Source organism: Quercus robur, chromosome 6, assembly GCF_932294415.1.
Source record: "Quercus robur chromosome 6, dhQueRobu3.1, whole genome shotgun sequence".
NCBI classification, from domain to species: Eukaryota; Viridiplantae; Streptophyta; class Magnoliopsida; order Fagales; family Fagaceae; genus Quercus; species Quercus robur.
In genome coordinates, this window is record NC_065539.1 from 24,040,326 (window position 1) to 24,061,205 (window position 20,880).

General features: G+C 36.0%; 1 protein-coding gene across 1 annotated transcript; it reads right to left on the reverse strand.

Moving 5' to 3' along the window:
• Positions 1–8,416: 8,416 nt before the first annotated feature.
• LOC126690018 (uncharacterized) lies at positions 8,417–12,379 on the reverse strand. Its single transcript, XM_050385164.1, has 3 exons — positions 11,572–12,379; positions 9,242–11,175; positions 8,417–8,803 (listed from the first exon to the last, which is right to left on the reverse strand). Exons 1-3 carry the CDS (start codon positions 12,377–12,379, stop codon positions 8,417–8,419), a joined length of 3,129 nt encoding a protein of 1,042 aa, XP_050241121.1.
• Between the last annotated feature and the right edge of the window lie 8,501 nt (positions 12,380–20,880).

A 20,880-nucleotide genomic window follows, 5' to 3' on the forward strand; every position in this document is an offset into this window, starting at 1 on the left:
CCTCAAATGCAGAAACGGAATCCAAAATCAGAATCTACGCGAAAAACTGAGCAAGACAGGTCCTGTTGAAAAATTTTGACTTGGTCAACGGTCAACGGTCAAAGTCAACGGTCAAGTCAAAGTTAACGGTCAAGTCTGGTCCAGTCAACGGCTGACGTGTGCTGACGTGGCAGGGTGACGTCACACTAGGGCTGACGTGGTAGTTCGCGAAACGGACTGGGGCGTGTGGCGCGTGTAAGCGCGTGTGGCGCGTGGAGAACGGCTGGTCTGGCGCGTGGGGGCGCGTGAGTGAGAGTGACGGCACGTGGCGGCGCGTGACGGCGCGTGACGGCGCGTGGCGGCGCGTGGCGGCGCGTGGAGCGCGTGCTCGTGAGGCAGAAACTTCAGGCGGTGCGTAGGGGCGCGTGTGAAGTGTTTTCTGGCCGTTCTTGGTTGGGTTTTTCTCGGGATTGTCTGTTCTGTCACTCAATGCCTTTGCTTTGACAGTTGGATGAGCAGAACAGTGAGATCCGAGATTTGCTAGGACTGTGGGCGTGACGGCGGTGACTCGCTTCTGACAGTGGCTACTGGATGAAGGCGAGGGCAGCGGAAGAACGCCGGAGATGTCCACAGGAACCAGGAAGTCACAGGATTGGCTCTGATACCATGTTAAGAATATAAAGTGTGAGAAAGACTGAATAGTCTGTATATTAATGTGTGGGAAATAATGTACAATAGAGAGCCTTATATAGGCTAGATATGTGTGCAGTACAAGTAAAAGGAATAAACTACAAGTACAGTATACTGGGCTAAGCCCAATGGGCTAAACTAGTCTAAGCTATACACTAACAATAATAATATATATTAACATAATTTGAATAACGGGAAAAAATTAAACTTACAGTAGAAGAAAAATAGAAACCTTTCTTCATAACATCATAAATATTTAGATTCATAGCTCAAAATAACATTTCTAATCTTAAAATAAACCAAAAGTCAAATAGTGTAATCCTTTGTTTATGGACTTCATGCTTTCTTTGTTAAAAGTCTTTATGGGTCTAATGTTGTAAGCAACCAAGCCACTGAGGATCTTTTTGCATACCTGGACATATCAAAAGATTCAGAACAAAATGTTAATGTTGATTTGATTCCAAATGAAGATCACATACAAATGTGAAATTAGTTCTACCCACTAAAATCTAGATCACATGGAATGAGTGTTAGATAGCTCTTATCATTTCTTTTTCCTTTAAACATGTCTAATCAAAATTTCTAAATCAAAATTTTACTTATAAAACAAAATCCAATAAAAAAAAACATAGGAAGGGCTGTCAAGGCCCTTAAATGCCAACAACTGGCTCCGCTTTCATTTCCTAGTGAGTTTTCATTTTAATTTTTGTACTCTTCCCTCAGCTTCACTAATTAGTCACATAATAGATAATCTTCATTTTGCTGTTGGCCCATATGCTTAATAAACTTTGTCATAAATCTATGTTTTGAAGTTTGGTTTTACTCCCCATTTGTTCAATTCCTTCCTCTCTCCCGACAATAGTTCCTCCAATGTTTTCTAACTTAAAAGTAAAACCTTGAATGTACCCATCTATTTTAAGTTCCAGTTAAGTTCTTAAAATCTCTTTTTTTAAGATTTTCTTTTCCCATAAAACTTTTGCACTCATAGTCTTATTTGTGTTGCTGTTAAGGAAATCTTTGTTCTAAATCAAAGCAATTGCAAATGGAAAAGAGATTTCATTGAACAATGAAACAAAGAGGAAAATTTAAGCTATCATACCTTTCATTTTATTGTAGAGAACCCAACGGTAATTCTTCTATTAGAGAACCCAATAACTTTTCTAGTAGGGAAAAAATTAAATTAACAATTGAGATAAATGACATTTGAAAGTTTGAGAAGATATGCTAATTACCCATGAGGCGTTCAACAAAACCAAACGATGCCAACAAATTGCAGTTGGCAGTAATTACGATTTTTTTTTTTTTTTTTGAGATAAAGATAGAAATTTTATTTGATAAAAGGGAAATACATGTACAAACACAACAACCCTGTAAGCATAAATACAGGGGAACAAAGACCTGTTCTGCCGAAAACAAAATATGCAACAAAATAAATACAGCCCATGGACATAAAATACAGAAACAGCAACAGATATTACAATTACCCCATGTAAGCACAAATTATGCCGATAATCCTGAACCTGTTCTGCAGAAAACAAAATATGCAGCAACAGAAATACAACCCGTGGACATACATAACAGAAACAACAACAGATATTACACTCAGCCCCCCTGTAAGCACAGATTATGCAGAAAATCCTGAACCCGTTCTGCAGAAAACAGAATATGCAGTAGCAGAAATACAACCATGGATATACATCACAGAAATAGAAAAAAATATTACACTCAGCCCCCCTAAGCACAGATTATGCAGAAAATATAAATGCATCATTTTCCTTTGAGTGTGGCGTTTCAAGTTTGTTTTAAGCGTGTTTGTTTTTCAAGCGGGTCTTTTTCCTACGTGGTAGATAACTAAATCTAAATCTAAACGAATCCAACCAAGAAATTCAAACCTAAATCATATTCAATCCCCAGATTTATTAAATGAAAAAAAAAAAAAAAAAACAAAACAAAAACAAAAACTTTACCGGTTACGGCTAAACAGCATGTCTCTCTGTGCTTGCAGTTCTAACAAACCTTAACCGAACAATTTGCTTTGATTAAATTAGATACTCTATATTGTAGAAAGACTCCATTTCATTTCTGCAGAGAAAGAAATTGAATGATTTAAATCCAAAAGAGAAGAATTCAAACAAACCCATTACCGAAAATATTTAACAAAAAATAGTCATATATCATAATTCTGATTTCCTTAACCCTAATTCTTGGAACCAAAATCTAACTACGATTGTATAAGTGGAAAAAAAGTCAGAGAAAGAATAGGGACTCGTTGGAGGCATTGTTAATTAAAAAGTCAGAAGAAGAAGGAAGAATTTTTGAAAGGAACTGGAAACGATTCCCTTTTTTCTCAATACAAAAGCAAATATCTACAAACATTTTGATAGAAAACCCTAAAACCCAAAACAAAAATGAATCAAATCTAAACCTATCCAACAAAATAACTCAAATAAAAGTAAAATTTCATACCCAGATCTAAAAAATGGAAAAAAAAATTTACCGGTGCCGGTTCCGATGATTCGAGTGATTGATATATGGCCTAACAGTTTCTTTCTGTGCTTGCTATTCCGATGGTCTAAGTCTGGCCAGGGAACGAACAATCGCCAGCCTTGGATATTTCTCTTTTTCTCTTGGGGCCTTACGAACTCTGCCTCTTTCTGTCGTTCTCTCTCTTTCTCCGTACACGGTCAAGTCTTTTGAATGTAGTTTACCCATTTAAGCAATTAGTGTTGTATCTGTACTCAAGAGACCATCGGGCTATGATAGGATGCCTCTCCAAACGATGCACCGTACGACTTTTTAAAGATTAAATTGTACACCTGTCTGAATTTTAGTTAGGTACTTTTCCTAATTGTCAACACCTCCTTAATTGTAGGACTCCATTTTCTCTCAACTTTTGCTATTATATATATATATATATATATATAGATGTACAAAAGAAAATGCGATCCTCTATAAACCCACGAACCAAGTCTATAATGTTTATTCTTCTCAAAAAAAAAAAGTCTATAATGTTTACCGTAACTACTTTTGTTCGAGTAGTTTTCGGTTTCTTCATTGGATTATCATTTCCTACGTTGTCATTAGCTAAGAACCAAGTCTATACTATCTTCTACAAGTGCAACTGTTGAGATTTTTCGAGTACTAGTTGCACTGGCTTGAAGAGCTCGCATGAAATTTGTGAATCTGCTTCGAAGACAACTCTAGAAAATATTTATATTCTTGTGTACACAGCATGTAGATGAGCCCATCCCCCTCCTTTTTTTATTTTTTTTATTTTATTTATTGTACAGCATTTAAAAGGAGCTGATGAAATGAGAATACGATGAATGACCAAGTAACAAAACTAAATTATTACACTAGTGAGAAATTATAGTTAGCTTTAGCTGAGAATGTTTCTTAAAATAATAATAATAATAATATTAATAATAATAAAAGTTGGAGATACTGAATGAGTATTATTGTATTTCACCGTAATAAAATATACATGAATACCTTTATATAGGAGATGCATAATATGCAGTACATAGCATAGTATACAATACAAGTATGTGTGCTATACAAGTAAATAAGGTGGGCCTAAAACCCATAGTCTATTACACATTAATAGCCCCCCTCAAACTCAAGATGGATGTGAAACCAACTTGAGGTTGTCAACCAAAGCATGAAAACGTCCCTTAGGATGTGACTTGGTGAAGATTTCTGCAGGTTGATATTTAGAAAAGGATAAGAATAGATTGAAAGCACCATGGACAAGATGATAATGGATAAAATGACAATCAATCTTGATGTGTTTAGTCCGTTCATAGAAGACATCATTGTGAGCAATGTAAATGACAATTTGGTTATCACAATAAAGAGGAGTAGTAGAAGAAGTCAACACACCTAAATCCTTAAGAAGCCATCAAAGCCAAAGGAGTTTAAATGTGGTATCAGCAAGGGCACGATATTCCACTTTAATACTGGAGCAGGCCACAACGGTTTGTTTCTTATTTCGCCAAGAAATCAGAGAAGAACTAAGAAGAAAGCAACAACTAGTAGTTGAACTTCAATCAGCGAGATCTCCTGCCCAATCAGTATCAATGAAAGCATAGAGAACAAGAGAAGACTAAGTAAAGTAAAAAGGCCATGAAAGAGAAAGTCTTTTATGTATCAAAGTATGCACAAGACAATAGCATAGTGAGTCGATTGTGGAGGAGACAGAAACTAGCTCACCTGGTGAACAACATAGGAAATATCTTGATAAGTGACAGTGAGATAAACTAGGCTGCCAACCAATCGTCTATAAAGAGAGCGATTAGACAATGGTTTCCCTACTAAGGGAGTCAGAGGCGCATTAAGTTCAACTAGAGTGTCAACAGTCTTACTATCAGTGAATCCAGCTTGAGAAAAACATTTAGAAGCATACTTAGCTTGAGTAATATAAAGTCTATTAGTGGATGAGTGATTTCAAGACCCAAGAAGTAGCTAAGATGTCTAAGATCTTTCATCTCAAATTGCTAATTGAGAAAATCCTTGAGTTCTTAAATGCCAAAGAGGTCATCACCAGTTATAATCATATCATCCACATACAGGAGAAGCAAAATAATATCTTTGTCGGTGCGACGAAGAAATAAGGCAGAATCATAAGAATTGGTAGTTAACCAAAGCGAGAGATAGTATAGCTGAACTTGTCAAACCAAGCTCATGAAGCTTGTTTAAGGCCATAAAGTACACGTCAAAGGTGATAAACCTTGTTTAGTGCAATAGAGAGACCAGAAGGAGGTTACATATAAACCTTTTCACTTAAATTCTCATTAAGGAAGACATTTTTGACATCCATCTGAAAAAGATCCCGTTTACTAGCAATAGGAAAAAGGGCACAAACAGATGAGGTTCAAGCAAATGGAGTAAAGGTCTCTTCATAATCAATCTCATACTCCTATGTAAAACCTTTTGTAATAAGACAAGTTTTATAGAGCTCAATGGACCCATCAGAGTGATTCTTAATCTTGTAAATCCATTTACAACCAACCATAGACTTCCCAGGGGGAGAGTCACCAAATCCCAAGTATGACTTTTAGATAATGTATCAAGTTCCTCTTTCATTGCAATTTGCCATAAACGATCAGTGGAAGCCTCACAATATGTGTGAGGCTCGTGCAGTGTAGTAATGGTAGTGTAATAATCAAGTAAATGTGCAAAAATAGATCTTACTCAAGTTGAGTGACGAGGTGGAATGTTTTGTGCAAATCTTCAGCCAGAGCAAGAGTAGTGGACCCAGACTCAAAGTTGGGAAGCTTGTCTTAGACCTGTTCATCTTCCACCTATTCATTAGAGGGTGATCTTGGAGAGGCATCAAAAATATTAGGTGATTGGACAGAGAAGTCTATAGAAGGATTGGGAGCAACTATAGAAGAAACTAGTCGCTAACCCATGCTATGCACGGGAACCTACCTATTTGTGAGGTAAACTAAAATAATTTTATAAATTCTTAAATTGATTAAGAACCTACACCATTGCATGATTTGCTCTTGTATGACTTCAATTTGTGTTACAATTTGATGAAAAAGCCATTACTTGAACATGCAATGGCTTACCAAAAATTTATTTGTCAAACAGTTTCAGATACTGCAAAAAAGAAAACTCAAAAAATTCAGATATTAAAACTTTTGAAAGACCAAAAAATTTAAAAAAATTAGATGATTCACTACTTAGAAATTATTGAAACAAAACAAAATATGTATGACTAAATAATGGAGAAATATAAGAGAAAGATGGATTACATTCAAAAGAATAATGCATGACTATAACTGTTGAAAGGAATCAAAAAACTTAGAGCCTATATATATGTATATATATATACACACACACACACACACACACACAACAGAGAAATATAAAAGAAAGACATGTTACCATCGAAAGAATAGTTCAGATGTTAAAACTTTTAAAAGACTAAAAATATTAAAGAATCATAAGATTTACTTCCTATAAATTTTTGAAACAAAAAAAAAATGTATATGATTACACAATAGAGAAATATAAAAGAAAAAGTGATTAGCTTCAAAAGAATAATACATGGTATAGTCATTGAAATCTGTTAAACATGTTCAAATATTACAAAAACTAACACAAATTCAGATGTTAAAACTTTCAAAATGCCAAAAAGATATATAATTAAAGAATAAGTTATTGAAACAATTCAAAAGAGAAATATAAGAAAAAGAAAAAAGTACACAAACCCATAAAACAATAAGTTTTAAATTTTAATGGGTCTAAACTTTAAACGATGAAAAACCATAAAATAATTTTTTATTTTTTATTTATTTTTTAAACAAAGTAGAGGAGAAGAAAATAACAGAAGAAGAGTTCATACCTATACTCAGCTTTAAAAAAAATATATTGGGGTTTGCACTGCTTTTATAGTGTTCATGATTAACCTTGCACATTTGGAGATAAATGATCAACTTTTGAGTTTGAATTTAAATTTGACTCTCTCTCTCTTATGTATTTGTGTATAAAAGAATACACAAATTTGTATGATTCAAGGAAAAGATGTAGATTACAAAGCAAGTATCAAAATATTCTCATAAAACCCAAACTCTAAAGAGCTCTCTCACCACAAGGAGAAGCCTTAATTTTCCTAAAGTAAATTGTCTCAGCATGAACTCTATTACATTACAAAACCAATGCTGAGGCACAAAACGTGTGTGTGTGTATATATATATATATATATATATATATCCGTGGAGCATAATTATGGAATCCAAGCAAGACTTTTTTTATAAGCATCCAATTAGGACTTGGATTGCTTAAGTCTGCAAAAGTATTTTATATGGATTTTTAATCTATATATATATATATATAACCAAAGTCATGCGATGCACCGTATAGTTAACAAATGTTAAATATTTTCACTTTATTCAATGTTACAATGAGTTAAAAAAAAAAAAAATCAGAGGATCTAGAGTTAGAAATTAATGAAACAAAACAAATATATATATATATATATATAATCATACAATAGAAATATATAAAAGAAAGATGGGCTACCCTAAAAAAAAATTACATGGCTATACTCTATAGTTGTTGAAATCTGCCAAATAGTTTTAGACATTGCAAAAAATAATCCAAAAATTTTAAAGTTTAAACTTTTGAAAGGCCAAAAAATTTAAAGATTCAGAAGATTTTAAGCTTAGAAATTATTGAAACCAAAAAGAATAATAATATACACACACACACAATTGATAAGTATAAGAGAAAGATGGGTTACCTTCAAAAGAATAGTCCTTATAGCTTTGCAAAAATTACATTCACAATATAAGGAAAGACATGACATATTTTCAAAATTAAAAAAAAATAAATAAAAAAATACATGAGCCACATCTACATATGCATATTTTCTAGTTTCCACCAAACTTGAGAATATGTAATAAAATTTTTGCAAGGAGAATATATATACCTATTGGAAAGTCATGCCTAATTGTTGGAATTAAAGTTGGGAAACCTTGAATAATATGTCTAATTCTCTTCCTCAAGCCCTGTATTGTAACAATTGTATTTATATGTATCATACGCATTATAGTTTTTTTTTTTTTTTTTTTTTTTTTTTTGAGAAAACGGTAAGTCAATATTATTAAGGTAAATCAGATTGGAATACAACCTCCAACTCACTAGGTAGATCTTCTACCCATACATCAAAATTTGCGGATGAAACCGCTCTCCTAGCTAGAGCATGTGCCAACTTATTACCATCCCGGCGAACATGCTAAAATTGACAATACTGTAAGGATAAACTTTGATTGCGCGTATCTTCAATTATATTCCCATACAGAGTGTTACACCTCTCCTTTGCTTTCAAGGCCTGCACCACCCTCAAACAATCACCTTTCACAATCACCTTAAAAATACATAATTCTTTTGCGAACACAACAGCTCGGCAAACAGCTAATGCTTCAGCAGCTTCAATTGAGTTAGGCTTCCAGATTTTCTGACTTAAGGCAGCTATAACTTGGCCATGACAATCTCTGATCACCACTCCCAAACCTGCACTACCCAAATCTTCAAATATAGCCGCATCAAAGTTTGCTTTATAGAACGTATCCTGAGGAGGAATCCAGCGAGCTGATGTACCTCCAATTCTCGGCCTGACATCCTGTTTTGTTGCATCCAAAAATTCAGTCACCAAATCTTTTGCTCGTGCTCCAATCTCATGAAGTGGCCAAATGGATTGATTCTCTCACAAACGGTTTCGCCTCTACCACAAGCTCCACGCAATTGTAGAAAACCAAGCCACATGAAATCCTGACCCTTTTCGCAACACCTCCTCCAATAAGTCAAAAAACGTTCTAAAACCTTTTCTGTAATATTGGACAAAGCAGAGTTCAGACTTCCACACCGATTGGGCATTCTCGCATAGCCAGATACTATGCATGAGTGACTCTTGAGAATCTCCACACAGTTCACACGTCTCTTCCACAGGTAAATGCCGAGCTTTCAAATTTTGTTTAGTGGGCAACGAATCTCTTGCAGCACACCATATAAAATGTCGTATTTTATTCGGAGTTCTGATTTTCCAAATGCTCTTCCAAACCTGATGTGAATTTTTGGAGGAGGACGAACCTGGTTCTTGCCTGCTTTCATCCTCAAACAACATATGATAGGCACTACGAACACTATAGTGTCCATCTGGAGTCAATGGCCAGATCAGCAAGTCTTCTATCCACCCCTCACTAACTGGGATATTTTTAATTAATTCAGCTTCCCAAGGCACAAAGGTCCTCTCCAACAACCCCGGATCCCAAATCCTTGTACCTGGATAAAATAAATCCTTAACACAAGTCACAATGGAGGCAAGTTTTGGTGAAATAACTCTACCATTAGGTTGGTCAGGCAGCCATCTTTGACCCCAAATAGCAATGGAACTCCCATCTCCAACTCTCCACATTGCACCTCTACGTACTACATCATGCGCCTGCAATATACTCCGCCATGCATAAGAGCATTTAGGATGAACCAAAGCCTCAAGGATATTCCCCATTGGAAAATACTTCGCACTAAAAACCTTATATAACAACGTTTCCTTTTGGTGAAGCAAACGCCATACCTGTTTAGCAAGCAAAGCATTATTAAATTTCTGAATATCTCTAAAACCCATACCTCCCATGGTCTTTGAGGAACTAAGAGTACTCCACTTGACCCAATGGATCTTCTTTGAATCCCCTTGACCCCACCAAAACCTTCGAATCATGGCTTCAATGTCTTTACACAACCCAACCGGTATTTTAAAAACACTCATGGAATATGTGGGAATAGATTGAACCACCGCCTTGATCATGACTTCTTTTCCAGCTTGGGACAATAATTTCTCCTTCCACCCCTGCATCTTCGCCCAAATTCTTTCCTTCAAATGAGTAAAGCATTGTTTTTTCGCTCTCCCTACAAAAGAAGGGAGCCCTAAATACTTCTCGTAGTGTTGAATGGCTGGGACATTTAGAGATGATTTGATTGCCTCCTTCATCTGTTCATCAGTGTTTCTGCTAAAGAACAAAGTTGTCTTATTCTTATTAAGCATTTGGCTCGAGGCATCTTCATACAAGGATAAAAGCTCTTGAATTTTCTCACACTCCTCCAAAGTAGATCTGCAAAACAAGAGACAATCATCGGCAAAGAAAAGATGAGTAATCTTAGGTCCATTACGACTTAGAGAAAATCCTTGAATTTCCCCATTCAAAGCCGCTTTCCTGAGAATGGCATTCAACCCTTCCGAACAAAAGAGAAACAGATATGGAGAAGGGGGATCACCCTGTCTCAAGCCCCTAGAAGGTTTAATCAAGCCCTTTGGCTCCCCATTAACCAAAATTGAGTAAGATACCGTTGTAATGCACTCCATAATCAAAGCCACCCATTCCTCCCTAAAACCCATCCTCAAAAGGATTTGTTCAAGAAAAATCCATTCCACCCTGTCATAAGCCTTGCTCATATCCAATTTAAGAGCCATAAAACCTGTCTTCCCTGTGCAAGTGGCTTTCATGTGGTGAAGGGACTCAAAAGCAATAAGAATATTATCAGTAATCAGACGGTCACCAATAAAAGCACTTTGAGCTTCAGAAATAATAGAGTTTAGTAGAGGCTTCAAACGGTTTGCAATCACCTTACTAACAATTTTATAGATCACATTACACAAGCTTATAGGTCTGAAATCCATCACTCTTTCAAGGTTTTGGACCTTTGGGACTAAAGTGATAAAAGTATGGTTAATGGATTTCAACAAAGAGCCAGAATTTAAGCAAGACAATACAGCTTGAGAAACATCCATACCAACCTCGGTCCAATATGTTTGGTAGAATAAGGGAGGCATTCCATCAGGTCCCGGGGCTTTTAAAGGAGCCATCTCTTTAATTGCACGCTCAACCTCTTCCACCGTATAAGGCCTTGCCAAGTCAGCTTGCATCTCTTCACTCACTACACGTTGTACACCGTCTAACACTCTATCCAAATCATGTGGGTTTGATGATTTAAACAAATCTGCATAATAGGTAGTAAAACAACCCGAAAAAATATCCTCATCTTCACACCATATATCATCTACATCCCTAAGCCCTTTTATGAAATTTCTTCATTTTCTCCCGGTAGCCGTACCATGAAAAAACTTCGTGTTTTGATCCCCGCTTTGCAACCATTGAAGCCTAGACCGTTGCTGCCACATTCTTTCCTCTCTATCATATAAGACATTCAGCTCCTTCTTCAAACGATTCACCTCTTCCAAGCACCCAGTTCTGACCGAGACCTCTTCTGCCACCCATAACAGCTCCTTAGTTTTTTTAATTTTCTGCAAAACACTCCCAAAATGGTCTCTATTCTAGGTCATTAGCATCTTTTTGCATTTCTTAATTTTCTTAGTTGCCACTACCATTGGTGTACCTTCAGGATTACATGCCCATGCAGTTGAAACAACCCCCTTGCACTCTGGGTCGGACAACCACATTGCCTCAAAATGGAATGGCTTTCTCTTCCACCGTTGATTTTCACCATTGGAATCTAAAGAAAGGAGAATTGGACGATGATCAGAAGTAAAACAATGCAAGTGTTTAATTCTACCTGTAGGAAACCTTGCCAACCATTCATAGTTGGCCACACCCCGATCTAGTCGTTCCCAAATCAACTCCCCTCTACGACGACCATGCCATGTAAACTCTGGACCTGAAAACCCCAAATCCACAAATCCACAAAGGTCAAGAATGTCCCTGAAACTCTGCATAAGACTATGAGCCCTTGGCGGTCCACCCCTCTTTTCTTGTAGCTGTAGTAGTTCATTAAAATCACCAAAACAACACCATGGCAGCCTTGGTTTGGAACTTAGCATCCATAACATATTCCACCCTTCATTCCGAATACTTGTATCAGGCTCACCATAAAACCCTGTAAGCCTCCATGCATTCTCAGATCCTCCATTAACAATAACATCAATATGATAACTCGAAAAACTATCAACCCATACATTTGTACTCCCCTTCCATAACATAGCCAAACCCCCTCCCCTACTCTCATTAGAAACAGTAAACAACCCATCAAACTTAAACTTATCTCGAACTCCCTTCATCTGTTCTTGTGTCGACCATGTTTCCGATAGAAAAACTATCCCGGGATCTTTTGCTTGGATTAAATCCCCAAGCTCATCAACTGCACGGCGATTCCCAAGCCCTCGGCAGTTCCAAGCTAAGAGATTCATTGGCTTTGGCGAGGCTGGCAACCAGCCTCCACTGTTAAATCTGTAAATTCTGCATTCCTACTTCTCTTACACCCATCTTCTGCTACCACCTCTGTATTTAATTCCTGATGGATTCTTTTCCTCAAAACTGTCCCATTTGTGTCCGTGGACTTGGTCACTTCCTTCCTAGTTATAGATTTTGATTTCCTACCAACTCTGCCCCTGCTTGACCTTCTCTTTGTCTTATCTGATTACTGGGAGACACCCATATGAAATGACATATTCGAATCATCCACCAAAGCCCAAGACTGATCAGCCCCACCAGATTCTGACTCAGGTCCACTTCCTTCTCCCATTCCCTTCCTAGTCTCAAATCTTGACAACTCGGCATCAATTCCATCCAATTGCTCTTGAAAATCCTGATCAGTATTCCTCCTCTGCATACCCACCTCAATAACAGGGAATTCATTATCCACCATAACCCGAGCTGCTAACTGTGGGTTCAACGGACCAGAAGTAGCCATGCATGAGCTATGAACTTCACCCTCCTTCACACCTTCATCCACTAAAACTCCCTGCCCACCCTCAACATGAATATCCTGGTTGTGAGCTTCGAAAACACTAATTGAATCAGTGTCATTCTCCCTTTCGGTTTGCACATTCCTTCCCCCCCCCCTGGAGTTTTGACCATGCTTTGATCACCAACCCCATTCCCCTCTTCCTCAAAACCTGCTACCCGTACCACTGTTTTCCTTGCAAGGTTAGGAGTAGTAGCTCTCAACCACGAGCCAAATTGTTGCTCTGTTTCTAACAAAGTACCCTTCCTCTTCGTCCAAATAGAACATTCCCTATCCATATGGGTCAACTTCCCACACCAATAACAGAGGTTTGGTAACCTCTCATATTTAAAACTCACCCAGCTCTCCTTACCATTACCCAGAACAAATAAGAATATACGAATAAGAAACCTTAATTAATAGAAATAGCTTATACATATATTTTAGTAAGAATATGCGTATATTTGATATGTAACAATTATTTTAAATATCATATATTACATTAGCTTTCAATAAGTATAAGGTTATTCTAAAAAAAATAAGAATAAGGTCGAAAGAGTGAAATTTGTGAATTAAATTAATTGTTGGTGTTCCCATAATTTTTTTTTTTTTTTTTGAAGTGTCAAGTTCCTTTTGTGAATGCTACTACTCCTACAATTCGACACTTTATGAATTTATTTTCTCAATTTTTCCTAACTATATTATTGAATCCAAACAATTTTAGTGTTTCAACATAGCCAACCAAGACCTCATGAATCTAGATTCCTAAGCAAATGAATTAAGATTCATAAGCAAATCTAAATATCGCTCAAAAGAATGTATTAATTCTGAAAAAGATGCCAACACCAGCAAAAAAAGGACAAAAGTTTCAATTCAAAAAGCAATTTTAATTGGAAGAAATTTGTAATGATATGGGAGGAAAATATGGAAAAATAAGTAAAAGTCATATGCTAACCTCCATGACCATCATAGACACCAAGGAAAGGTGGAACTGTCCAAATTTGGATAAGCTGCATGCTACAAAAGAAAAGAAAACATGGTAAAATAGCATAATCTGTAGAAAATCATTGAGATTATGAGTCCACTCAATAGAAACATTGAAAAGGCAATCCAAAGAAGTCATTGAAAAATGCAAAACAAATTTTGGCAAGCAGTGTTTACGAAATAGAAGCAAAACAAACAAAATATAAAAATTTTCAAACTTATTTAGAAATTAGAACACCCAAAGTCCTTTTCACATAATCACAAAAATCAATATCTTTGTGAAGAGAGGCCAACCCCATCTCCATGAATGGAGAAAAGGCCATGTTGAATTGAAGGAGTTTTCCCCTCACATTGATATTTGCTTTCTATGTTGCCTTAGTCCTTAAGTTCAGGTTTAGGTTTAAATAACACTTACGTTTAGGTTCAGGTTTAGTTTTCCCTTACATTTAGGTTTAGGTTTAGGTTTTAAGAGATTTATATATTACTTCTTAGTGGCTTCCCGTGCTTCAGTTTTTATGTTTTCTTTTTCTTTTTCTTTTTTTAAATTTATTTTTATATTATATTTAAATATTGTGCTGACGTGGAAAATTGTGGAATCTTCAGAGGCTTCAGTTTTATATAGATATATAGATATGTGGCTCATGTGGAAAAATATTTAAGACAAAGGAGGTAGATAGGGAGGCATGGAAGTGAGAGAGCTCGACAAAGGAGCTATCTTCCCAAAAGACAACATTGCTTGAGATATGAAGACGATGAGAGACAAGATCATAACACTAATACCCTTTTTGAGTTTCGCATAACCAAGAAAATAACAAAGTCTAAATCGAGGCTCAAGTTTGTTATGCTCTCATGCGACTGAAGAAGAATGAAATAGGCAGAACTGAAGGAGCGAAGGTGGTGATAGTCTGGAGGTACCCCAAAAAGGCACTCTTATGGAGTTTGATTTTGGATGAATGTACTGGGAATACGATTAATAGCATGAACAACATGAAGAGTGGCTTTGCCCCAAAAAAGAGTAGGAATTTTGGCAAAGAGAAGGAGAGCACAAATAGTGTTAAGAATATGACGAAATTTTCATTCGGCTCTACCATTTTGTTGAGAGGTACCTGCACAAGTTAGTTGATGAATAGTGCCATAGGAATGCAAAATAGCTTTGAAATCATATTGAGTATATTCATGAGCATTATCAAATCAAAAAATTTTGATACGTTAGGAAAATTGAGTTTCAACCATTTTTGTAAAGTTACAATATACTTGTAACAATTCATAACGATATATCATATGAAAAATCCAACTATAATGAGAATAATCATTAACAAAGACAACAAAATATCGAGATCCCCCAATACTAGAGACAAAGGAAGGTCTTCAAATACCAAAATGAAGTAGGTCAAAGATATCAGTAAACATTGATTTACTAGTATTGAAAGACAAAGCTAGTTGTTTTCCTAACTGACATGAAACACAATCAAAATTTTCTTTGGGCCTTGAACCTAACAAACCTCTAGAAGCCAAGTGTTGTACCCGAGAGGAAGATGCATGACCAAGTCAAGCATGCGAAAGTGCAAGGGAAGGAATAGAAGAAACTACAATAGCTGCAGCAGCAACAAAAACAGGAGCAATAGGTGGAAGACGAAGGTTATCCATGGGAAACATACGCCTAACTCTAGGACTAGTCCCAAGCTCCTGTCCCATCCTCAAATCCTACACAATACACCTAGAATAATCAAAAGTAATGCAATAATCCAACTCAGCTAATTGTCCTACAGAAAATAAATTGTAAGAAAGGTTAGGAATATTAAATACCTCAATAACCAAGAGGTTGGAGGTTGAGATAGAACCTATATTATGACCAAACATTGTGAAACCATTTGTTGTACGAATATTAAGAGGATGTGGTACAGGTTCAAGTTGAGAAAACAAGGACGATTGAGGTGTCATATGATTGCAACAAGCAGAATACATAAGCTAAGAGGAATGAGACATACCAGATAAAACTAAGAGAGAAGAAATAGATGTATTACCAATCATATGAAAAGTATTAGCGATGTTGTTTTGTTGGTCAACTATGGAAATGGTAATAGTGGATCCAAAAGACTTGGACTTCCTGCAAATGGAAGCCATTGGTTGGATACTCTTAGTGTTAGTAACAGTAGCAGCAAAAATAGATACAACTGATTTGCTATGATGCTAGCAAGTCTCAATACTATGGCCAACACATCTGCAAAAATTGCAAAATCGTTTGTTGGATTGTCGACAACGAATATTGCAATAAGAAGACATGTCATTTTTCTTCATTTGGAAGCAAAATATGCAACCAAAAAAAAAAAAGGACTACAAAAATGAAATCTATGCAAAAAACTGGGTAATAAGCACCTAGACTACAAAAAGTCAAACCTGAAAATGTCAACGATCCAAGTTGGTCAAAGTTAACAGAAAATCAACGGTCAATGGTCTATGTTAGGTTTTTAGATCCCTATAAACTAGATTGTTTAACCTAATCAATTAACCAAGTAAATACTTAAGTTTATTATTCAGATCTAGGTTAAAACAATAAAGTCATATCATGTAAAGCAGCGGAAAATAAAGAACACAATGATATGATCACCTAAGAAAACCAAACCGTTAAAAAACTTAGGGAGAATTTAACCTAGCTATCCTCAAGGTAAAAAGTAAATCCACCAAAAAGAATTGAAGTTTACAATAAGACTTAGACCATTAACATTCTATTGCTACCAAATGTAGTACTTACAGACACAACTACGTGCAAGCTCCGAATCCACGGACTACTTCTTTCTTTGGCTTTCAGTAATTATTCAGATCTAGGTTAAAACAATAAAGTCATATCATGTAAAGCAGTAGAAAATAAAGAATACAATGATATGATCACCCAAGAAAACTAAACCGGTAAAAAACCTAGGGAGGATTTAACCTAGCTATTCTCATGGTAAAAAGTAAATCCACTAAAAAGAATTTAATTTTACAATAAGACTTAGACTACTAACATCCTATTCCTACCACATGTAGAACTTACTGACATGACCACGTGCAAGTTCCAAATCCATAGACTACTTCTTTCTTTGGCATTTGCAACACAAGCACCCACACTTGTGACTTTGAAATCCCACTCAAAGGTTTATCAACATGAACTCTCCATTTTGTGACTTCAAGACCACCCTTGAAGGATTAGATCATCAGCACCTTTGATAACTAGAGAAGGCAACAACTTCTACAGCACCAGATCTTAAGATTCTTCAAGGAATAACACTGGTAGAAGATCTGAGAGAGCTTTTTGGGTACCAAACCCTAGATACAAAGGAGGCACACTTTTCTCTCTTTGAAAAGCCTCACAAAAATGTACTTAGATCTGAAACCCTAATCCTTAATGGGCTTGAACTGCTATTTGGGCCGACTTAAAATTCTGTAGACCCGTATTTCAATCGGTCGAGCCTGTCTTTCGATCGGTCGAACCAGACAAATTCTAAAATCTTCTTTCTGCAACTTACTTGTTCTTGAATCTTGACTTAAATCATCTTGAGCATTGTCTAATAATATCAATAGACTCTAAGATCTATATCTAGACAAGTTTGTACTTACAGTTTGTCAATTGTTCTAAACTTTTAGAACCTAACAGTCTATAATCGACTAAGGATGACATCAAAGGATTATGTCAGTGGATGATGCAAGAGTAGATGACGACATCAAGTGACGCGGTTGATGACTCAGTTGGGGTTGACGTGGCAATGTGATGTGGTAGTATGACGTCACAAATGACATCTACTAGGGCTGACATGGTAGGATGACGTCACAAATGACGTCAGTAGGCAGCAATAGTGGCATGTAGATGAAGATGTAGAAACTTCAGGCGACGTGTGAGGGTGCATGGGTCTTTTGATGAAACCGATTCTTTTTTGATGATGTAGATCGGAGAAAGACAATTTCGATGGTGGCGGCAGTGACAGGATTGGAACAACACTTATGGCGAGTGAGTCGCGTGGAAAAATTTCATCAAAACTTTGACCAATGCATGGAGGCACATGAATGGTTAGACGAGGATGATTTCAGCAACGTTGAGTAGATCGGTCGAAGATCTACACAATGATATGTCTTATGTCCTAATTGGAGATCCGATGTGAAAGATCCAAAAGAGGCAGTAGTCTTGGTGGTGAAAAGCGAGCTTCTGGCGGTGGAGATTCATCCTTGAGGACCTCTGACGGTGATAGAGCAATTAGGAAAGGGCACCAAAAAGATTTACTAACCGAAGAAGTTGAGGCAGTGGAAAATACCAACAAAGACAAGACTGCAAGACACAAGAAAGTTAGAGTAATGACTCTAATACCAAGTTGGAAATACTGAATGAGCATTATTGTATTTCATCGTAATAAAATATACATAAGTGCTTTTATATAGTAAAGGCATAGTGTTCAGTATATAGCATAGTATGCAGTACAAGTATGTGTGCTAAACAAGTAAATAAGGTGGGTCTAAAGCCCATAGTCTATTACACGTTAACAATTAAAAACTAAAAAAGTCATTAGTTAAGGATGAGATGATATGATGAGGTGATATGGTTTAACCAATGAAATTGCACCACGTCTGCATGGTAAAAAATAGATTTCGATAGTGGTCATATGAATTAAAAAAAAGAAAAAAGAAAAAAAAAAGAAGGTGTTGACACAGCATGTGGCTTAAATTGCACCAAAAGACCATAAGCCTTTTGAAAGTTGGTGGGCTTCCCAAATCAGTAGTATTAGAAAGATTATTCTGATCACTCTTTTGTTGGTTTTGCTAGATACGGCCCATTAGTTAGAAAAATAAGAAATTGTCACGTGTGCCCCTACTGTGATCTCTCTCTATGTTAGAAGCTTCGCTAGAAGCAAGACATGGTCACTATGCTTTGTAGACAAGGCTCATTCCATACTTGACTTACAAGCTCATGCACTATTTTTATAGTGAAACTTTTACCTTGTTGCCATCCATGGATGTAGGTATATTCTTGACTACTTAAATTCTTATGTTTTTTGTATGTATGCTTGTTGATTTATTATTGTCTTTTCTATTGTTAGTTTGAATCTTGAAGGTTCAATTGTACAACATGCATGTGATATATCATAGCAATGTTAGGATTTGATCTCTTAATAACACTAAAGATAACAAGCACCAAGTATGAAGGTGGAGAAATTTGGTGGTAATGAAAATTCTTGTATTTGGTAAAGGCTGATGTAGGATCTATTAATCCAATTAGGAGTATCTATTAATCCAATTAGGAGTTTATAAAGCATTGCAAGGTAAAGTACAGACTAAGGAAGCCCGAAAAGTTAAGGGATGAAGAATGAGAAGTCAACCAGTGCAATTCCTCTCAAACCTAGTTGATGAGGTCATTCACAACATCCTAAAAATATAAACAATAGAGCATATTTAGAATAAATTAAAATGTCTTTATATGAGAATATCTAAGAAACAAATTTTACATGGATAACAACTTCATGGCTTCTAGATGAACGAAGGTTTAGATATATTGGAGCATCTTAACATGTTGAACACTCAATTGTTACATTTTAGGGTGTAAAGTTTAAGGAGTAAGATAAAGCAATACTTCTATTGGCATTTCTCCTACATCCTTTAATCATCTAGCGACTACGTTGGTGTATGGGACTGAGACTTTAGAAAAAGAGATGGTTGGTGTAATCCTATCGCGCATGAAGGTAAAGAAGGATGGTGATGATTCTCAAGTTGATGGATATGTTTCAAAGACAAAGTTGGACAATGGTAGTAGAAGCATGTCAAAACAAAGGAAATCCAATAGGAAGAGATCTCAACCTAGATCACATTTGAAGAAAGACGTAGAGTGCTATTATTGTCAAAAGGATAAATAAAAGTATTAGAGGAAAGAGTTGAAAAAGGAATGAAAAGAAGCCCTTAGAATCAGTTAGTATCGTTGTAGAGAAATAAGAGGACAATAGGGTTGATGCAGATCTACTTTTAGTCTCATCAAGTAGTGATGTTCTATTAGAATCAGAAATTTGGATTTTGCATACTCTCCCGTGTGCCGAAAGAAAAAATAGTTTGACACATAGATCTTGTAATAGAGGTATGGTCATAATGGTCAATGATGTTGCATGCTTGGTTATTAGGGTTGGTACTATGAAGATTAAGATGTTTTTGATAAAGTTGTGAGAATTCTTAGATGTGTTAGACATGTTTTGAATTCGATAAAGAATTTATTTATTTTTTTAAGTATTAGCTGAAGGGATAAAAAGTGGAAAATGTATATAGGATGGTTGGAACTAGGGGTGTCAAATGGGTGGGTTTGGGATGGGCATAATTGGGTTGGGTATATAAAATCTATTTACCCATTATCATCAATTTAACTAATTACTCCTAACCCAAACCCAACCCAACCCAATTATTATAGGTAAATCCCAACTTACCCAATTACCCAATAATCAAAATTACCAAAATAGTCCTAAAACTTGAAAATCACCAAAGTACTAAAATCCTCTAAAATTACCAAATTACCCCCTAAACCTATCAAACAACTGAAATGCCCTTGAAACCTAAAAATCACCAAATATGCTCAAAAAACACTAAAAATGTCCAAAATACACCCTAAACCTAAAAAATAATCAAAATACCTCTAAAACCTAAACAATCACCAAATATGCTAAAAAAAACCGACTAAAATTATCAAATTACCTCCTAAACCTAAAAAAATTACTAAAATATCGCAAGAACCTAAAAATGACCAAAATACCCCTTGAAACAAAAAAATTACCAAAATACCCCCTAAAACTAAAAAAATGACCAAAATACCCCCAAAACCTAAAAAATGACCAAAATACCTCTAAAATCTAGAAAATGATCAAAATTCCCCCCTAAACCTATAAAATGATCAAAATATCCTCGAAACCTAAAAATTACCAAAATACCCCTAAACTTTAAGAATGACTGAAATACCTTTGAAACCTTAAAAATGACCAA